Source organism: Ranitomeya imitator, chromosome 8 (assembly GCF_032444005.1).
Source record: "Ranitomeya imitator isolate aRanImi1 chromosome 8, aRanImi1.pri, whole genome shotgun sequence".
Lineage (NCBI taxonomy): Eukaryota > Metazoa > Chordata > Amphibia > Anura > Dendrobatidae > Ranitomeya > Ranitomeya imitator.
In genome coordinates this window covers 26,500,362-26,523,091 of record NC_091289.1, presented here as the reverse complement: position 1 = coordinate 26,523,091, position 22,730 = coordinate 26,500,362, and the positions used below count along the sequence as shown (strand labels likewise).

At 44.6% G+C, this 22,730-nt stretch overlaps 1 protein-coding gene across 2 annotated transcripts in view; it reads left to right on the top strand.

Annotated features, from left to right (window-relative positions):
- The window catches only part of PTPRG (protein tyrosine phosphatase receptor type G), a 572,884-nt gene that overhangs the window by 479,114 nt on the left and 71,040 nt on the right, over nucleotides 1-22,730 (top strand). For both annotated transcript variants that reach the window (XM_069736625.1, XM_069736626.1), the window contains one exon: nucleotides 13,695-13,786. In XM_069736625.1, the coding sequence (XP_069592726.1) occupies nucleotides 13,695-13,786 (92 nt within the window). The remainder of the gene's footprint in view (nucleotides 1-13,694; nucleotides 13,787-22,730) is intronic.

Sequence of the window (22,730 nt, the reverse complement as noted above, 5' to 3'; positions counted from 1 at the left end):
CCACCTCCACACCACCTAAAGGTCCCCATACACATTAGATGAAAGTTGACAAACATCACTGGTTTTGGCAGAAGGAGCTGTCCAACTGCTATCTATTAGAGCCTCCCAAGTCCCCCCTGACAAATGATTTAGGGGAGAAAAAATTAAGTTGAAATTTCAACACCTGATTGTTTTCAGCAGACACCAGCTTTTCTCAGAGGCTTCCTTTCTGCTCTTCCTCCATTGAAAACACACAAATGCTTAGAGAAGCCAAGTGCTTAAGTGTAAGGCCAGCTTAATGCTATGTCAATGGTCAAGAGAGTAACCCAGAATAGGTGAGAAATTTTGCATAGTCTTTCTTTTGCCTTTAAGACGTCCATACACATTAGACTAACATCGTCCAAACACGACGATATTGACAGGTTCGGCCAACAGTCTAATGTACATTGTAGCCCTTGACTGTAACCCGACCGGATAATGTTGGGGAGATAAGGATCGGTTATGTCCGATTTCAGACTGCCAATCCTTTTGTTCTCTAAGGGATAAGGCACCAACATGTCTGGCAGAAAGAACACCGTATCACTCGACAGAGAGTTGGGCAAGACATTTGACTGTTGAACGATTGGCTGCACCATTATTCTGCCCACAGTTATTTTGAGTGTATGTGGACCTTCTCTTGGGGTGCTTTCACATTGTATTTCGGCACTCGTTCAGTATTTCTCCTCAGGGCTTACGTCTGAACCTCCCGTGAAACTGGATTCAAGGGTATGCACCGATGGGGCCCTAGACTATAATGGTGAACGTACATTCAGCCATGCATCATTTTCGGGCCTATACGCCTACGGGAGGCGAACACCCAGCACATCCTACTACTTTCCAAGTTCTGCCTCTAGTAGACGCACACTCCCAAAAATGATTGACAGAGTGCACGTTAGCTCTGTCGGCAGCATTATAGTTTGCGAGCCCCATACGCCAAATCCTGTTTTGCAGGGGGCTTTGATCCAAACACCGACAGAGCCAAGAAATGGTTAAATGTGAAAGCACCCTGGCTCGGGGGAAAAAAAATGGTAGTCACTTTTCAAGCTCAAACACCAAGCACAAGCTGTTGATTTGATTGACTATGCATCGCTGTTGTTTTCGACATCCTAAATACTGCCCACAACGTAGAATCTAAAATATACGTCCAAAGCATAGAGTTAAATCCCACGTTCCCTCTCGCCCTCACTTCTCTCTACAAATATTTACATGCGGATCAGAAGGGTTTGCGTTCTGCATTTTTTATATCCGTTTAGATACTGTGTCGGAGGCATTTGATGTCTGCACTGTTCACCTCTATCCACAACCTGCAGTCTTTATTTATTTTGGAGAAGCTATGCTACAAATCCGTCATTGCTATCGGGTGCGAGTTAAATTGAAGCTCTGATCCCGAGCTACCTCTTATAAATTTGACTTGGTTGACTGCTGGCTCTATCTGCGAGGTAACAGGCTATTTACACTGTACAGCTTTATATTCCGAGTTTCCAATAATAAAACAAAGCAAAATTTATTTCTTTTTTTCTGTGTAGCGTAAACCCAAAAATAGTCAATTCAGAATAAAAGAAGAGAATCGTAAAGGTCAGATAATGTCGACGCGTAAGGAGAGCCGTAAATTGGACACTGTCGTTTTTGGGTTTTTTTAATTCAAGGTTCCCATTTTGATGCATTATGCATTTTTTTTTTTTTTTAAGACTGTATCTCGTAGGCTTCAGGAGCCTTTCACATCACATTAAATGTCTGGCTGAGATTTATTGGTGCAAGCATTTCTGTAATCGCTTCTGTCGTTCATTCCTCATTGAGAGACCATTGAAACCTTTTAGTATTCCTGCGCGCGAGTTGGATATTCTTATATGTGAAACTTTCAGCGCAGGGTGATTATTCATTTTAAAATTACAATCGCTAGATTAGTTCTGGGCAAAATTTTGCCGGGAGATGGTGTCGCGTCCTGATGGTTCCTGTTCCGACTTGTGTTTGCATCATTGAAGGCTTCATTTTAAAATGTTGCTTTCCAGAGTATTTCAGAAAGGAATGTCTCTGCACTAAGGATGCTAGACTTGGCTAGCCATTTCTGGCCGATAATACATTTTCTATGACTAATTTTTTTTTTTTTTTTGCTTTCGTCTTTGTTAAAGGGGATGCGCAGTATTGGAAAAAAAACATCCAGAAACCCGCCCCACTACTGTTTCTGGGTCGTGTGTAGTATTGCAGCTCAGCTGCCTTGAAAATGAAAGCTGAAGATGCAATACCGCTCACAACCAGTGGACAGGTCTGGCACTGTTTTTGGAAAAAGGAGGTCCTAATTTTGGAACCCTGTTCCCTTTTAAAACAAATAAAAAAAAATACTTTTGTTGGGATCTATGGTTGTTGTTGATGAATATTTCCAAAACCCCATAGTGCACCTGCCTAATTGCCACTCCATAAATCATCCATGGTGTTGCCGGAGAAGCAAAGCATTCTAATGGGGATAAAATTGTCCAATTCTGCCAAAAGTTGTAGGTTCCACCCCAATGGATCAATGTAGTCACTGATCTCATAGATAAGGGATACATTCTTTATACTAGACAGACCCTTTACTTATCAGCTTCCATACATAGTAAATAAGTTGGCCAAACCTGCCAATTTCGAGGGGACCGCCTATGTGACCAGCTGACCATCTGAAGTGTATGGGGGTCTCCTAAGTAGAGTTGAGTGAATTTTTCAAAATTTGTTTCCATTTCAATCGGCGGCGAATATAGTTTTTGCAATATTTGCGAAACACAGACGAATGTCATTGGAGTTAATGGGAGTAGAAATGAACGAATATGTTCGGAATCGATCGTCAAACATAAATTCGGCACGAATAAGGTAACAATATGGTACAAATATGGCAAATTCTTTTCGGGGACAGAATCAGAACATATTCGCTCAACTCTCCTCCTGAGTCTCCTCCAACAGATAATATCTGGGAGAGGGGGGGTCACACCTGATCCATCCTTGTTTTTTAAGGGAGCTATTCCATAGTTTTCTCTCCCCATTGAAGACATATTAACGCTGGACTGAGCAGAGCACACGTGTGAATGGAGAAATCGGAAGCCATAGCTAATGTTTGACTGAGCGCTATCGAATATCTATGGTCAGTTTAGGATAGATCATCAGATCAGTGAGTGTCCAAATCCAGGCACCGCATTTATCAGCGGATTGACGTGACTGTGGCGCACTGCAGCTGGCACAGCTCCTTACATCATGTAGTGGCCGTGAATGGTACTGCAGCTCAAAGTAAAATTGGGGGAGGTGGGTGGACTTATAAAATAATCTCATTATAAAATGCTTTTTATTATTATTGGTCATCTCCTGCACTGTGCCATCATCAGGATGGTTATACCCAGTGCTGGTGACATTAAGTAGCATTCCGTGCTTGTTATTGAAACCCATAGACCGATAAACCCTCCTAAGCTTCGAGAACAGGATGCCTATATCCTCAGAGCAAATTCCTAAGCTGCCTTCCCCTCCACTGCCAGGGTTTGTACTCCCAGTGCAAAGTATCCGAGTACTGCTCCGATATCCATACAGCAAATGCAGACAAGTAGACTAGTGAGTACGCAGTGGGTAGGAGGCCACTTAAATGCAAGGTTTTCTTTTTACAATGCTGAAGCCAAATCGGTTAAAAATGCGATTTGCAAAGTTAAATAACTGTTAGTGCTGGATAGAATTGGCAAAATAAAAATTGAAAGTTTAGTTACTCTTTTTAAATGGAATCTGTTAGTGATGAGATAAGGTGTTATCGGAGCATGCTCGGGTGCTAATCGAGTGGCTTCCACGTGCTCGAAAAATATGTTGGAGTCCTCGCGACTCCATGTCTCGTGGCTGTTAGACAGGAGCAACACAGGCAGGGATTGTCTAACTAACAGGGAATCTCTGTGTTGTGGCTGTCGAACAGCCGTGGGGACCCCAACATACTTTTCGAGCACGTCGAAGACACTCGGTTAGCACACGAGCACGCTCTCTCATCACCAGAACCTATCTCTTGCTTGTTGCTGCCCAAACCATGAGCAGCACATATTGGAGCCTGGCCCGTGACCAGCACATATTGGAGCCTGGCCCGTGAGCAGCACATTTTGAAGACTGGCCCGTGACCAGCACATATTGGAGCCTGGCCCGTGACCAGCACATATTGGAGCCTGGCCCGTGAGCAGCACATATTGGAGCCTGGCCCGTGAGCAGCACATATTGGAGCCTGGCCCGTGAGCAGCACATATTGGAGCCTGGCCCGTGAGCAGCACATATTGGAGCCTGGCCCGTGAGCAGCACATATTGGAGCCTGGTCCATGAGAAACACATATTGGAGCCTGGCCCGTGAGCAGCACATATTGGAGCCTGGCTGCACTATAGCAGACAGGTATGTTTCTCTTGGAAATGCTTCAGTGTTTCCAAGAAGGCATAGTTTAAAAATTTGGTCAAGTACCATAGGGAGACATAAGATCAGTCCAATGCAGCCCCAGGACAGATTAGCCCCCACCCCACTCCGGGTGATTGACAGGTCTCTCCCGGTATACACACGGGAGAAACGGTCAGTCAAGTGGAGCCGGGAGAATTTGGGTAGGGACCACATTTGACTCCTCTCGTCTCTCCTTATGGCCCCCTAGGAGGACTTTTAAACGGTTCCTTTATGAACCTTTTGTACCATTTTAGAGAAAAACTAAGCCGGTCTCCGATTCACACTGCTCGTGGATAGTGTCAGGTTCCCTATAATAGGTGTAGTTGTTATATTTGCCCTAGCTGTGGTAAGATTATTTTATAATGTGAATATACAAAACAATTTGTTTTAATTTGTATTCCCCATCTGCAGCCATTGATTCCCAGATAACCTATTAGACCTTATTGATGATATTCCTGTGTAATAATAGCAAGAGACTTCATATTGTACAGAATCACAGCCAATATCATCTTTTGTAGAAGAACCATTTCTACAGGCTCATTGATTATTTCCAGGGATGCATTAGACATACACCTACCATTCTTTCTCTGCCTGCAATTACCCATCCTTTCCCCTCAGGGTGTATGGAATTTGGGACAAAAGGCAGCATGATGAAAAGTGACATATTGTTAAATAATACACAACTAACCCCCGCTCAATATGCCAGATTTTATCTCTTCCAGTCAGGGGTGATGACATTGTATTGATTTGTAGACACTGAGGTCTTTTTGACTATTGAACTTTATGTATTGTGCTTCCATATTTGTGTCTTGGTCTGTCTGTCTGTCTGTTCCATATGTCTGTATCTATAAATTGTCTATCCAACTACTATCTATGTATATATCAACTATCTATCGATTATCTGTTTATTATCATATCATCCATCATATCATCCATCCATCATCCTCTTAACTTAACTATCGTCTGTCTAAATATATAAAATATCTATCAATCTCATGTTTATTGGTCATCTCTATCTCTCAACATCTCTCGCCTCGCCCCGTCTCGAGCACCCTTTTGCCTCACCCCATCTCGAGCACCCTCCTTGCCTCACCCCACCTCGAGCACCCCCTTCCCCCTCTCAAGCACCCCCTTTGCCTCGCCCCGTCTCGAGCACCCCCTTGCCTCGCCCCGTCTCGAGCACCCCCCTTGCCTCGCCCCGTCTCGAGCACCCCCCTTACCTCGTCTCGAGCACCCCCCTTGCCTCACCCCGTCTCGAGCACCCCCTTGCCTCGCCCCGTCTCGAGCACCCCCCTTGCCTCGCCCCGTCTCGAGCACCCCCCTTACCTCGTCTCGAGCACCCCCCTTGCCTCACCCTGTCTCGAGCACCCCCTTGCCTCGCCCCGTCTCAAACACTCCCCTTGCCTCGCCCCGTCTTGAGCACCCCCCTTTCCTTGCCCCGTCTCGAGCACCCCCTCACCTCGCTCGTCTCGAGCACCCCATTCGCCTCGCACGGTCTCAAGCACCCCCTCGCTTCGCACCGTCTCGAGCACCCCCCTCGCCTTGCACCGTATTTGTTCAGCTATTTCAGTAGCGCAACACATTCTTCTATCAAATATTCAGTGTTTGTTTTGGGATTCTAGGAATGACATTACACAGATGCTCCATATGAAACAATGGAACAACTGGTCTTGATTACAATACATTCAGATGTAAATTTGTGCAGAGTCAGCTTGAATCTTTTAGCTTTAGAGCAAGAATTTTATGCGAAAACCTTGAGTTCTCCACTTTGGACAATCCCTGTGTGTTAGGGTACCGTCACACAGTGAAATTTTGATCGCTACGACGGCACGATTCGTGACGTTCGAGCGATATATCTGTGACGTTCGAGCGATATCGCAATGTCTGACACGCTCCTGCGATCAGGGACCCTGCTGAGAATCGTACGTCGTAGCAGATCGTTTGAAACTTTCTTTCGTCGTCTAGTGTCCCGCTGTGGCGGCATGATTGCATGGTGTAACATATATCGTATACGATGTGCGCATAGTAACCAACGGCTTCTACATCGCACATACGTCATGAAATTATCGCTCCAGCGTCGTAGATTGCAAAGTGTGACAGCAGTCTACGACGCTGGAGCGATATTGTTACGACGCTGGAGCGTCACGGATCGTACCGTCGTAGCGATGAAAATTGCACTGTGTGACGGTACCCTTAGAGGGGTCTGTTAACACTAAATAAGTTGTCCAGTACTGTGAAATTGGTAGGGGCCTGACACCTTGCACCATCAGCTCATATCAGCTGTGACAGCGGCCGCTTGTACACATTGTACAGATCTGGAATAGCACACTATGTAATGGTCTTTGTTGGGAACTACTCTATTAAAGTGAATGGGGCCGATCTGTCATTCCACAGTAATGGCCACTATACGCTGTACGGAGCTGTGCTTTCTCATCTAGATATAAAAGGGACAATATCTCAGTATATGTGATGGAGCCTGTATGGCCGAAAATAGTCTAATATGTGGTATACATAGGCGCTATAATGATTTGGATACCTCCCTGCCGTATTATGGGGTGCCTAACCTATCCCTAGGTCAGTGATTCTGCAACGTAGGGTTTAGGGATCAGATCTGGGGATTGGTACTTGTAGTACTGTATATAGCAAGTGATGGTTATGGACAGTGGGCCCAGGTGTAAGATTTGGACCTGTGCCCCCCCACCCATGTTGGTCAGATGAATAGGCCATTGAAGCGTTCTAAATCCTATAAGGACATACAAGTTACATCTCCTCCCCCATTATGTTGTAATGTTCCCCATCTTGGGTTCCTTCCTGGTACATATGTCCCCCATCCTGGGCCCATCCTAGGATATATGTCCTCCATCCTGGTATATATGTTCCTCTCCCTGGACCAATCCTGGTATATAAATCCCTTAATCTGGGTTCTATCCTGGTAAATATGTCTCTTATCCTGGGCCCCATGCTGTTGTATATGACCCCCATCCTGGTATAAATGTTCCCCTGTCTGGTCCCATCGGATATATACCAGATCTCTGCGCTGCAACACACTACTTCAGCTGAATATACGTCTGAGGATGCATGTCCGGTTTGCGCTGGCGTCTGCGGGCCGCTCACCTGCACAGATCCGGTCGCGACCTCTGCGACCGTGATCATTATGCCCCTGGTTATGGAGATGTTGAATGATTTGGGGGCCTAGAAACATTAAGCTGCACTTCGGCTCAAGGGCCAAGGTGGGGCTCAATTCCCTTCTTTTTTTTTTATTCATTTTTTTGGGGGCACCGGTGATCAGCGAGCGCAGAACGGTCTAAGTCCAGGATGTGTTTGCCACCTTCCCCCGGTCTTGGCACCATTACACAGGACACATTGTTATTGCTCGTTCCTTCCGCGGTGACCTTCGCACAACATGGAGACATTTTTTTGCTTTCTTGTGAATTATTGTTGCTGTTTAGTGGAAATATTTGTTTAGCTGACATTATCTCGCTGTATTTCTCAGCAAAGCTTCTTTTTTTTTTTTTATTCCGGCATCGAAGACATTTTACTTTGTGAATTTACAGCATGAATTTTCTGTTGAGGCTGCGTTAAGAGAAATACAGAGGAGGCGGGATGTGACTGTAAACCTATTCAGGTAGATTTATTAAAGAGGAGCGAGTGCCTCGTCGTGTTCACAGGCTCAGCCGACTCCGGCAACTAATCCTGAATATGGTGTAAGAAAGAGCGAACAGAAGCGAGTATTATCAAAGCCAGAATGGGCCTTTGTTGCCCATAGCAACCAATCAGAGCTCAGCTTTCAATTTTAAAACCGCTCTGGTGAAACGAAAGCTGCGCGGTCATTGGTTGCTATGGGCAACACAGGCATTCTGAAGCTTTAGGAACCCATTAAGGGAAAGTATTCCTGCTTTTATACAATTGAAGCTTAAAGGGGTTGTCCACTACTTGATCAAAATGTTTGGCCCTGATAAAATAATAAAGCCTATATTCGCCTCCCATGCGGGCACCATTCCTGCGGTGACAGCACTCCATCTCCGGTGCTGTTGTTGTGACACTTGACACCGGCGCCCAATCAACGCTGGCGTCACTGTCTCCGCTATCGAACATGATGAGGACGTCCAGGCTGCAGCTGGTCCCGGACTTCCTTTCCTCTTCATTTCGACAGGAGGAGATGGGGACAGTGACGCCAGCGCTGATTGTGCGCCGGCATCACAACAACAGCACTGGAGCCCCGAGAGAGCGAATGCCAACACCGCAGGAATGGCGCCTACATGGGAGGCGAGTATAAGCATTTTTTATATTTTTTTTATATTATGGGGGCCAAGCTTCGGGTATAAGAAGAAGCTGCCCAAGTAGTGGACAACTTCTTTAACATCTTCATGATCAGACATTTTTTTGTTTGTGTTTTTTTGTTGTTTTGGCGCTTTTCCTCCTCAACTCCCAAAAGCCTCCTAACTTTTTTTTTTTATATATTTTTTGTATTGACCTAACTGCATTACAGAAGTCATCACTGTCCCCATTGTGGCTCACAAGCTAAATTCTCTATTCGTATGTCTTTAAAATGTGGGTGGAAACCCAAGTGAACACGGGGAGAACATACAAACTCCTTACAGATGTTGTCCTTGGTGGGATTTGAACTCGGGACCCCAGTGCTGCAAAGCAACAGTGCTAACCACTGAGGCTACTTTCACACTGGCATTTTTTGCCAGACGTCGCAATGCGTCGTTTATGGCAAAAAACGCATCCTGCAAAGTTATTTGCAGGATGCGTTTTTGCCCCATTGATTAACATTAGCGACGCATTGCGACGCTTTGCCACACGTCGCAACCGTCGTGCGACGGTTGCGCCGTGTTGTGGCGGACCGCCGGGAGCAAAAAAACGTTACATGTAACATTTTTTGCTCCTGACGGACCGCTTTTTCCGACCGCGCATGCGCGGCCGGAACTCCGCCCCCACCGCCCCGCACCTTACAATGGGGCAGCGGGTGCGCCGGAGAAATGCATCCGCTGCACCCGTTGTGCAGTGCGTCGAACGCTAGCGTCGGAATCTCTGCCCGACGCATTGCGACGGGGAGATTCCAACGCTAGTGTGAAAGCAGCCTTAGCCACCATGCTAATGCATATTTATTGCATATCTATCTAGGGATATAACAAATCCATTTTTTCGTCATCTGACGTAGTTCTGTTCTCACCATTCCATAAAAATACATTTATTCGTTTCTCTATAAAAAACCTGGATGCAGGAGGATGCGAGCAGCGCTGTGGATGACCGGACCCATAGAAGCGTTGTGTGAAACTGCCGTCGCCCACACTGCTGTTCGTATCCTTTTTATGTTATGGTGAGTAGCACCTATTTCTTTTATTTTTGGATCTTGCTCCATAGGTTGAGCTCTGCGATATTCTTTTGACCTCGTAGTGCTTTTGTCAACCCTTGATGCTTTTTCCAAAAAAGGTTGTTTGATGGTGCTGAATCATTTTTCTTAATGCTGTCATGACAGTAGAGTTCTGCCCCCATTTTTTTCTAAATCTGTCTATATATGTATATTAGGGTGCCATGGAAAAATGAACATTGCAAATTGGTAAGCCCTTACCCCTCAAATTTTGTTCCTTTTGGCATAAGGATTCACCATGTAAAATATGTCGACATTAAATTTAGATTTACCACTTGCTCAAGGCATGTGAATTAGTTCATGTTTCTCATTTTCCACAATATTGTACACACAATAACCACTCAGTTTGTCATCATATCTTTAACTGGATATACTATTTATAATTAAAAAAACATAGAATGGCAGTAAGCATTCTATTACAGTAAAATATGCATTACACCATTATGTATATTGTACATGCAGCACCTCAGGTGACCGGTTGCTGCAGTGATGTTGCTTTTCCTTCGGGGAGGGTAATGTCATGCTCAGAGGCAAAGGAGTTCTCTTCACCAGGTAAGGCACCCACACACAACACATTCTGAATCCAGGCCAGGAGGGGGAGCTCAATACCCGGATTCAGGGAAGCTTCCCTGTATAAAGATCCTGACCTGGAGGAGGAGCTAGGGAGTTGTTCAAAGACACAGAAGCAGAAGGAAGTCTGGAGCTGAGAGCAGACAGGGAGGCCTGGAAGCCACGAGGGAGGTGCAGCCTCTGGGAAGGAGTAACCTGTTGGGTTGCATGTGGAGCAGCCGAAAGGGAAGGAGCACAGGAGAGAGGCAGAGCTCAGAGGGGAACTGTGGTAGGGCACCCTCAGAGCTGAAGCACAGGAACCGGGAGCCCAAGGCTTTCGTGGACTCTAGGACACGGAGCAGGACCGGAGGGCATAACACTACACGTCACCTGCCCGCATCACGCCTGAGACGCAGCAGCACTGGAGGAACCCGGGGCATCTGAGAGTCCCTGTAAAAAGGCTCAAGCTGCCCGTCGGACAGGACAGGGGGAAATTGGAGGACCTTGTAGGAAGCTTAAAGCAGCAGGGACCTCACTTAGAAAGGCGCAAGTAGGATAGGTTCATGGACCTCTACTGGTAATAGAGAACTCTAATTTGCCTCTGAGTCGGCCGGACCACCATCATCCGTGCCTGGTGCCCTGGACTGTGGCCTGTCACCCACAAGTAAACCAGGTAAAGACTTATCACTTGTCCCCTCGCCCCTCCATTTATTCACCTGACTTACCATTTCACGCACACACCATAGGACCCATGGGGACCCCACTTCACCTGTGGGAAGTGTAACATCTGGGCTGCCGCAACATTCCCCAGGGGACCCCTCTAATGCAGCGTTGGTCCCCCTATTGACCGAACTCCACAGGTGGCGTCACAACAAACTTTGAACATTTAATCCCCTTTAACGTTGATGCCTGGGGCCCTGGACCGGTTTGCAGCCGCCGTGACATCTCCCTTTGCGACCGGACCCGGTACCGAGTATCCTACTGCCCTGTGTGCGTGTCATACACACATTTGGTATCGCCGCATTCAGAAACGCCCGATCTATCAAAATATAAAATCAATTAATCTGATTGGTAAACGGCATAACATACCATATATAACGCGGGATATGCATGATGATAAATACTAAACAAACATTTAAAACTGCAATATATGTCATTGAGCAACCAGTAAAGTATAACTAATCTTAAAAATAGAAAATTATAAAATATCTATGACCAAAAAGGAACAAAATTATAAGGTAAGACCTTCAAAAACTTGCTACGTAATTTTTACCATGCATTTCCTTGGCACCCTAATGTATATACACATGCACAGTGGGGATCCACACACATATGCCAATCTTGCAAGTTTTCCCACCTACAAAGAATGTAGCGGTCTATTTTTTTTTGTAGGTACACTTCACCTGTGAGAGACAGGATCTAAAAAAATCCAGAAAATCACATTGGGTGATTTTTACATAATTAATTAGCATTTTACTACATGAAATAATTATTTGATACAATAGAAAAACAGCTTAATATTTTGGTGCAGAAACCTTTGTTTGCAATTACAGAGGTCAGACGTTTCCTGTAGTTCTTGACCAAGTTTGCCCACACTGCAGCAGGGATTTTGGCCAACTCCTCCATACAGATCATTTCCAGATCTTTCAGATTTTGGGGCAGTTGCTGGGCAAGATTGAGTTTCAGCTCCCTCCAAAGGTTTTCTATTGGGTTCAGGTCTGGAGACTGGCTAGGGCACTCCAGGCCATTGAATTGCTTCATACAGAGCCACTCCTTAATTGCCCTGGCTGTGTGTTTCAGGTCATTGTCATGTTGGAAGACCCAGCCATGACCCATCTTCAATGCTCTTACTGAGGGAAGGAGGTTGTTGGCCAAAATCTTGCGATGCATGACCCCATCCATCCTTCCTTCGATACGGTGCATTCGTCCTGTCCCCTTTGCAGAAAAACACACCCAAAGTTTATTTCCCCCACCATGCTTCACGGTTGGGACAGTGTTTTTGAGGTTGTACTTATCCTTAACAGAATTGCTGGTTGGTAGGTAATCAAATACTTATTTGATGCAATAAAATGTAGTTTAATTATCGTACAATGTGATATTCTGGTTTTAATTTTTAGATTCTGTCTCTGACAGGTGAAGTGTACCTACAATAAAAATTACAGACGTCTCCATTCTTTGTAGGTGGGAGAACTTGCAAAATTGTCATTGTATGAAATTTCAGCTCGTATATTTCTTTGTCTATGTATACATAGACGGGTACATACAAATACTTACACATTGTGTCAGGAATGGATAACTATTTAAAAAATGCAAAGTTAGTAAAACTAGGTGATAGTGAAGCACCCTGTCCAATCTTTTTAAGGATACTCTTCTGTAGAAAATTATCTGTTAACTGTTATAGGTATCTGTGTGTGTATATATATATATATATATATATATATATATATATATATATATATATATATATATATATATATACACACATTTCTATATATATTGCCCATATGATGGATGAGGCAGTGCCAGGCAGGTGTTTCAAAGCAGTTCATTAAAGTCAGGGAAGGAGGGAGGAGGATCTCTGCATAGGAAAAGGTCCATTGTTATGGGCTGCACTCAGACAAGAAAAGACCCCTCCACCCTCCATCCCTCCACCCTAGTCACAATAGCTCTCACAGAACTGGCTCATTATATATTCAGCTCCGGCCCCTGGCTGCTCAGCACCGAGCGGTGACGCTGCTCAGTCAAGCCTCATTCAACTTCACCATGCAAAAGCTGCTTGGAGCTCTCAATGCCTGGCTGCTTAGTGCCTTGTCTATGATGAACAGCCTGTGTTCTCTGCTTTGCTTTAAGTACAGGTAAATGACTGCTGTGTTTCTGTGACCGTCTTGTTGTCCGTCCCTTCTGGGTGTCGCTGTGTATATGTCATGTGGGGCCTTTTTGCAGAAACCATCACAAAAGGCCTGAGCAGACCACTTCTCCTTGTGTAATGCTGGGTGTATGTGTTTTATCCACTGCATTTATCCACCCTGTCCCTGGGTTTGGTGAGACTATAGGCTATGGTATCTTTGCAGGGTTTGTTGCCCGCATACTCCACCAATGTGATTGGTAACAACGTAAACAATAACTGCACCAATCCGACCAGGGGAAATCCAGTTATTTTGCTGGATTGGGCCAAAGTTTTGAGAAGTGTGTTGTACCCACCGAATTGAGACATGGGCAACAACAGAGTCGTTTGAGTTTAGTAAATGTATGGAAGGGTTCGGGAAGGGTGAGTTTGACAGTTCATCAAGTTGGAGAGTTACTATCACGTCATTAATATTTATGTCTTCTCTTATACAGGAAGTGTTTTCAGACCGCTCACTTCTACGTCGATGACAGCAGCTCACCGAGAGTCGTCCCCAATGACAACATACCCATTATCCCCATTCCAGGTATGGTAATAAAAAATGCTTATGTTATTTGTATAGCTACAGCAAAGCTGAATTTGGTACAACTGGTCATTGTATGATGTCTTACATAGGGCTGCGTAATCTAAAGAGACTTTCTAGACCTTTGGGATTCTTATGTGGTCTCTTAATGTGTCAACACTGCAGTGTTGATGACGGGTCCCACTTTAGACATAACTTATCCTAGCAATATATCATCAATCAGTGGGGGTCTGTAAAAATAGGAGCAGTAGCTGAGGGATTAAAAAAGTTCAACGCTCCTTTTGTCCTTGACCGTTCTTGGTCTTGTTTGGATGGTGGACCATGTCTCCTCCAAATAAGCTGTTGAGGTTCTCTGTTCTTCTAGTACGGCTGTTAGTTAATTCTAGGAAACAATGGAGGTCTTAGCACTCAGTTTGGACCAGGGGTGGACATACCATTGGTGCAACCCAAGAGGTAAAGGGTCCCAGTACCACGTCCAAAGTAGGTGGAATTGTGTGTTATGATGAGATATTGGACTGCATGGGTCCATATATTGTTCTTGCACAGGGGCCCTTGTTGGTTTGTGTCTACCACTGGATTGGACATTAATGGTAATATCCTACAGAGGTCTTCAATGAGCAGCAACCTTCTTTAATGAAAGAGGGTGCAAAGTTCAACTTGTCTGAGGCCTGCAATTTTGACTTAATGAACATTTGGCCTATCGGATTACAAGGTGTTAGTGACATCATTGAGCGGCGTATGATGTAATTGTGGGGGGTTTTCGGCTCTTCCAGCTACAGCTTGTTTTAGAAAAAAACTACTGTGCTTTTCGCAGGTCCAGTAACGAACCTTCGCTGCTGTTTCCCTTGTATTGTCTGCAGCGCTGACATCAAGCGGACAGCACTGAAGCCAATAACTGAGCTCAGCGACTTTGTTCGAGTTGACGGCACAATCTACTTGGAGTCGCTCAACTCTCTTGATTGGCTGCAACGGTGTCGGTGTGACATCCGCGCTGCTGGAAATAAGACACCTGGGGCAGCAGTGGATCCAGGGAGGGTGAGTAAAGCCATATTTTTGTTTTTGGAAAAATCCCACTAATTTCTTCTTAGTTGATATGTCCTTCACAAATCTTGGCACTAGTCCCAAAATAGCGACGTAATTGGAGATATCTCAGATCCTTGTGATTCCTCTCCAGGTATATAGGGGAAGTGAGAAGATCTATTTTGGTGGAGTTTCCCTTTAAGAACTGGTTGCTATGGTTTTGACAATGTTTTTTAATGTATTTTTCGTGGCGGCGGTATAAAATGACAGAACAATAAAGAGTCTGTAGACTTCATATAATCCAATCTCCTGCTTCAGTACAACACCTGCCCAATCCTATTTTCCAGATGAGCACTGTCTGTCACTGGGAGCATGCATCACTTCATGTGAACGCCATCATTTCGGCCCCTTGATCTTTGCCGGTGAATTATGATACTTAGTACCTCGTTTACGGCAGGATTGTAGTCCGGGTTGGCCGCTGCCTTGTAGTATCATCATGCCCATCCCTTTAATACCTTGGGGAGTATACTGTCTTTCTTTTTTTAGTGCAAACAGACTGGAGACAGTCTTAAAACGCGTCGGTTTATCAAAGTGTTTCATGCCATTTGATAAACCTGTCTAATTATTTGGTTTACTCTGGCACAAATTTGCGCCACAATTTAGTTTTTTTTTCTCAAATCACAACCTCTTTTTGGACAAAGTGTAAAAAGTGTCTAAAACCCATAATAAATAGGGTGCATATCTAGTTTTTGGTGCAAAAGCTTGAGAAGTATGTTCTTTTTTTGGAATTTACGGTAATTCCTTTCTGTTTTTCACAATCTCTGAGGTCAGCGAATGGGAACATTTGGGCAAATTCATTACTCCAGTCTCAAAAAGCACGCCGGAGTAAGATGTGCCTAATTTAGTAAGGGGAACATACCTCTTAATAAATTGGGTACATCTGTATGCCAGTAGATTTGCACTATTATTTACACCAACACACTCCAAAACAAACGATACGTAAGTCAAAGCTTATAGACAAAAATACAACAATTCTTTATTATTAAAAATTACATAAGACGCTGTGAATAGGAGTCGGTTAACACAACCAAAAACATGCTATGCAAAAGCACGTAGGGGGCACAAACCCTGGACAGATCCATCCCATAATGATTCTAAGGCATATTGCCGCTGCACCAGCACACTCAGGAGTCAATGCTACACAAATGCCAACCGCATAGTAATTACAAATGGCGAGATATAAATTAAATGGGTACCTGTGGCTGATGCAGTAAGGGTGTCCAGGGGGTGTGCGCCCGCCCCAACGCACGTTTCGGTGAACCACCTTCGTCAGGGGGCATACCATTAGACAAACAATGTGAGTTTAAAAAGGTCGCGACCGGAAGTACGTGTCAAACAAAAACCGGAAGTGTCGTAACATTACCATAGTAACCGCTGAGGACGCCTGTCATCCACACTGGGGGCAGAGGGCAAGCCAACGAGCCCCACGTGGTAGTTGCACCCCTCCCAGGTAAGAGACAGAGCCGCCCATGTCCGCGATAGATATAAACATCATGCTAGCCCAGTGCGCATAACCGGAAGTGCTTACAAATATCCATGGAAACCGGACGCCCGAAGTCACCGCATCCAAATGCCAGGGGCGCGATCACGGGGGCGACACATGACCGCAACCCCCAGACATCGGAAGCCATGACCCGCAGGCACTCCGGCATACATACTCCCAGGTATATGTGTAAATGGGGATCGACAACACTATGACATAAGCCAAATGGCCACAATCATAGGCACAGTACAGCTAGTCATGAACCAATATAGTGCGCACATACAAAACAATTATACGTCTCCATAGAGATAGGGACGCCTGTAGACACAGCCCCGGGACGCCAGGGGAGCAGCCATGGAAGCAATCCATGGCCACACCCACCGGCCACCAGGGGCCACATCCCACAGGCTGCCTAGCATACATACCATACTATGGCGGATAACATACTATGGCAAATAACACAAAAAGCCGGTACTACATAATAAATGGATCTAACAAAAGAGAAAAAAGGAAATGCCATAAACGTACCACCAACAATTACATAATACACAATGTGGCTATTCCAATATATACTAACTAATGACACATCAGCAGCATATAAGCAGCCACTTACAGTACAAATCACTCATAGTACATATAGCTAATAATTATTAGCATAATATAAATATCATCACTATATTAGAGACAAGGTATATAAACAAATAAATTAATAACAACATCCGGCTGGTGTGAGTCCATGCTCTTGAGTCTTGACCTCCACCATGTATCTTAATGACTTGATCCACATCGAGAGTACCGGCAATGTCCTAATCAGGATGATGAATCCAGGAAATGACATTATCAAGAAACGTTGACACGGCTCACTCAGGACGCGATCCCCATATAAGCAAAGCCAAAGCTAAAAAATTTACACATATACCTGGGAGTATGTATGCCGGAGTGCCTGCGGGTCATGGCTTCCGATGTCTGGGGGTTGCGGTCATGTGTCGCCCCCGTGATCGCGCCCCTGGCATTTGGATGCGGTGACTTCGGGCGTCCGGTTTCCATGGATATTTGTAAGCACTTCCGGTTATGCGCACTGGGCTAGCATGATGTTTATATCTATCGCGGACATGGGCGGCTCTGTCTCTTACCTGGGAGGGGTGCAACTACCACGTGGGGCTCGTTGGCTTGCCCTCTGCCCCCAGTGTGGATGACAGGCGTCCTCAGCGGTTACTATGGTAATGTTACGACACTTCCGGTTTTTGTTTGACACGTACTTCCGGTCGCGACCTTTTTAAACTCACATTGTTTGTCTAATGGTATGCCCCCTGACGAAGGTGGTTCACCGAAACGTGCGTTGGGGCGGGCGCACACCCCCTGGACACCCTTACTGCATCAGCCACAGGTACCCATTTAATTTATATCTCGCCATTTGTAATTACTATGCGGTTGGCATTTGTGTAGCATTGACTCCTGAGTGTGCTGGTGCAGCGGCAATATGCCTTAGAATCATTATGGGATGGATCTGTCCAGGGTTTGTGCCCCCTACGTGCTTTTGCATAGCATGTTTTTGGTTGTGTTAACCGACTCCTATTCACAGCGTCTTATGTAATTTTTAATAATAAAGAATTGTTGTATTTTTGTCTATAAGCTTTGACTTACGTATCGTTTGTTTTGGAGTGTGTTGGTTTCAACATTGGCGATTAAGTCATACTGTCCTCCGCTTGATAGTTATATCTAAAATTAGTGAAATAATGCGGATAAGTTCTATGAGTTATCATTTACTATTATTTACACCCATTTCTGCCATTAATAATGGTACATTTGCCTCTTTAGCGAAACCCTGTCCATTTTTCAAACAAGGGATGTGAACGGAGGAAAAATACAAAAAAGTTGCAAATTATACGGCGCACCATAATTTGTGGCTTCTTTTTTTTTTTTTTTTATTCCAGAAAGCAGGAGTAGGGGCTATGATAAATTCCTCCCATTTTTTTCATTCAGTGGATAACATGTGCCGAATGTCAGAGCTTTGAGTTTGTGACACTTGTATCCAGCCTAGGCAATCGTCTGTAAACCCAGATTGTGTTGGAGTGATAGCAACAGCTGCAGGCTTATGCTGAGTGTGCAGATAGCAGATGGTGCTGTGTTAATTGCTACAGATCCTCTAGACTGTATTGTATGAGTTGTCTTATTTGTGTCCGATATTTTCTGTTATCGATGATGCAGATAATGGTTGCTGCATGTTCCAAGTAATAGTTAATTCTCCCACAAATAGAGTGGTGAATGATTCTGCTGAAAGCGTAAATCTGAAACAGGCAGATACATTTTACCTATACAAATACATTCCATCAAACTATTAGGGGAAAATTGAATATTTGCTGCTGATTTGTTAAGCTCAAGGAGAACTGTCTAGAATACATTGTAGCAGACTCTCAACTGTGAGAAATATTAGCCCTCGTTTTCAGCATTGGGCTTTAAAGGGGTTAACCAGTGAAAAGGGGTTAACTTCAATCCACTAGATAAGTGATAACTAGTGATGAGCGAATATACTCGTTACTCGAGATTTCTCGAGCACGCTCGGGGGTCCTCTGAGTATTTTTTAGCGCTCAGAGATTTATTTTTTTTGCCGCAGCTGGATGATTTACAGCTACTAGCCAGCTTGATTACATGTGGGGATTCCCTAGCAACCAGGCAACCCCAACATGTACTTATGCTGGCTAACAGATGTAAATCATTCAGCTGAGGCGATGAAAATGAAATCTCCGAGCACTAAAAAATACTCGGAGGACCCCCGAGCATGCTCGGGAAATTTCGAGTAACGAGTATATTTGCTCATCACTAGTGATAACTAGTGATGAGCGCAAATGCCCGTTACTGGAGTTTGCTGAGGGTGCTCAGGCATGCGCTGAGTATCGCTGGTGCTTCAGTGACCTGTTCGCTTCTCTGTGGCCGCAAGTTTTGCAGATCTTAGACCTCCACAAAGCATGCGGAAATTGCCCAACATACACTGCTAATCCCCGCATGTTTTTTGGGTAACCACCGCGAAACATGCAGCCGCGGGGACTCGAACATGTCACTCGAGCACCCTAGACATACTCGAGTAATGAGCACTTTCGCTCATCACTAGTGATAACGTATTCATCAAGGGAGATCCAACCACTGGGTCTTGCCTTACACCAATCGACAAAATGGAGCATTTTTATTTCCGCGAGAATGACGTGGAGCTGCACATGATCAACTGGCGCTCCATTCATTCTCTGTGGGACTGCATGGAGTTGATGATTTCATTTCATCGGGCAATGACTAATTTTAGGAATAAACACCCTGGCAGCAAATAAAAGTGGGCTTAATGGAGAACCTTAATGTATATTTATGCATGGGTTCCTGTACGTGGCATATGACCAGGCTCGTTAGCGGGTCGATATTGACTTTTAGGATTACAACTTCAAATGGGTGACACTAGCGTTCGAGTCCTCTTCCTTTTTGAAGAGACAAGTTGACGTCTAGTAACTGTGCCCTTCACCTACTGAGGGCCATGTATAAGAATAGTGCCTTTATGTATGGTGGTCTTTTTATATAGAGATTATGAGCACCAATCAATGATATAACAAATTGATCTGTGGTTTTTTAATGGCCAATGCAAATTGTGGTGAGCAATCGTTAATTTGATCCCCAAATATTTTGCATCCTGTCTTGAACACATCCAGTCTTTACGGTCACAGTCATTTTAATACTTATTGCATAAGTCAATAGTACACCTGAAAATAAGAAACTTTGTTATATACTTTATCAGAGAAGTCTGCTTCTTCTCCTGGACTGATCCTTATTCTCAAAATTTTCAATTTCTGGGCAAAATCTGTATTCGGTGAACACAGATTTTTTTTAAAGGAGTTAAGAACTTTAACATTGATGTCCTATCCTTAGGAGAAGTCATACATGTCTGATCTGTGGGGGTGCCACACCCGGTACCTCCACCGATCAGTTGTTCTCAGTGTTAACAGCAGGGCTGTGGAGTCGGTAAGCCAAACCTCCGACTCCACCAAAATGGGCTCTGACTCCACAGCCCTGCCATGGCTGTTGAGTCTGTAAGCCAAACCTCCGACTCTGACTCTATTTCCATGACACCGACTGACTCAGACTCCACCAAAATGGGCTCCGACTCCACAGCCCTGCCACGGCTGTGGAGTCAGTAAGCCGAACCTCCGACTCTGACTCCTCTATTTCCATGACACCGACTGACTCAGACTCCACCAAAATGGGCTCCGACTCCACAGCCCTGCCACGGCTGTGGAGTCGGTAAGCCAAGCCTCCGACTCTGACTCCTCTATTTCCATGACACCGACTCTGACTCCACCAAAATGGGCTCCGACTCCACAGCCCTGCCACGGCTGTGGAGTCAGTAAGCCGAACCTCCGACTCTGACTCCTCTATTTCCATGACACCGACTGACTCAGACTCCACCAAAATGGGCTCCGACTCAGACTCCACAACTCCTACTCCACAACCCTGGTTAACAGTGGCCATAACTGCACAGCTCATTTGACGGAATAGTGCCCGTGATCAGGTACTGCACATGCGCCACCTATTGATTTAAATAGGTGGACTAGTCATCAGAGCGTCTTTGTCTGTGGCCAGCTTATAAATGCATGTTTCCTGTGAAACACCATAGTCTGATTCATGCTTCCCAGGGCTCAGGCATCACGTATCAACTGTCACGTCTTCTATAATCTTATCCACATGCCTCTTTTTTTTGTATTGGTGCTGAAATTTGCATATGTTGCACAGTATGTCAATTTCTATTGTGAAAAAAGCGCTTTTTTGTTTTGTTTTTGGCTTTTATACCTGCATCTTAATGGTGACCCTATAAAAGCATGTTCCACCACTGGCTCGTCTAATCTTTCCTTGACTCTTTGAGGTCTATGTGAATGGGTGTTTCTGTCTTTTTAAGTAAACTGGAAATAATGAGAACGTTGCCCGCCCTGCGTTCATATCATTAAATATATGGGAATCGGCTAATTAGATGCTGCTGTTCGAATCCATGACAATGTTTTGACTCCCAGTCGTAATTAAAATTCTCTCCGCCGTTCTCACTGACTAATCAATGTCGGCAGCTCGTATTGATTCGCATCTCGCCTTCTGCCTTTGTCTGTCTAATCATACCTTAGGAGCGCCTGCTTGTATGGGAAATCAAAAGTTTAAAAGGGGGGAAAAAGAAAAAAAATAGCGAGAGACAAAGTAATTTCAATCGGCGTCTGAGCTGCGGCTAGGACTTTTGATGTCTTCAAGTTGCCCCCTTACAATAGAAAGTGGCGTCGTTTTTAAGTGGGCGTTTAAGTCTGAGACTGGGAGTTGAGATTCAGATGTCTATTTTTTTTTTTTTTGTTGTTATTCGGCTTAATAAAGACTATACTGCAACTTCATTAGAGGGAATTAATATTTAATGATGTTTAAATATTACTGCCGCGTAGCCGCGAAGGATCAGAGAACGGATTTCCATTCCATGACTTATTTAAAAGGAATTTATTAATTGTTAGATTCGCATGCAGCATCCTGTTGTCAGCAGGTAATGCTGTAAATTATTGCACATAGTGATGATTCAGATGGCCGAAAGGGGAGGATGGGTAATTAGAGGAACAACAAAGCGGAAAAGAAATATCCAAGTTATTCCTCCCTTTAATATTCTTCCTCTTTTAATCAGGTTATTTCTTGTGTTGTAATCTAAATTGTGCACAATATCCAAAGACTTTCTGCAGAAGGAGCCTCTCCCCAACTAAATTTTCTATAAAAAGGCTCTCGAAACCACCTCTTTGTACTCTCAATTTGGCCAAAACCTTCTCTGTTTTCTGAAGCCAATGTAGATATCTGCTGAGCAAAACTTTTTACTTGAGATACTTTGTCTTTCTATGTGGGTTTTCGGTAGAATATGTCCCTTGCAATCAGTCTGGTTACTATTCGGAAAGTCTCTAGGTCTAAAGGGAAGTTCAACAATGGATGAAGATGTCCTGATGCAAGGACCTTAATCATTTCCGAGAACTAAGGAGCTCCACGTGAACCCATGGCAATTTTCCAGATTAGCGTCGAGTCTGATCTGAAGGACAATCTTTAAGGCATCACCTTTTTGAAAGTGGAGGCAGTTTAAGGGGCCTCAACCCCTTCACATATTTGCCACCAAAAATAGCAAGAGATCTTAAAAAGGGAACATCTCTGGCTGATTTGATGCCATTCCCAAACATTGTGTTAGGGCACCATGATGTTTGGGAATGGCATCAAATCAGCCAGAGATGTTCCCTTTTTATAAGAGGGTTGTCCACCTGTGTCTGTCTCGTGCTTCTACTCCACCATTTATCTCCAGTAGTGATGACGAGTGTACTCGTTGCTCGGGTTTTCCTGAGCACGCTCGGG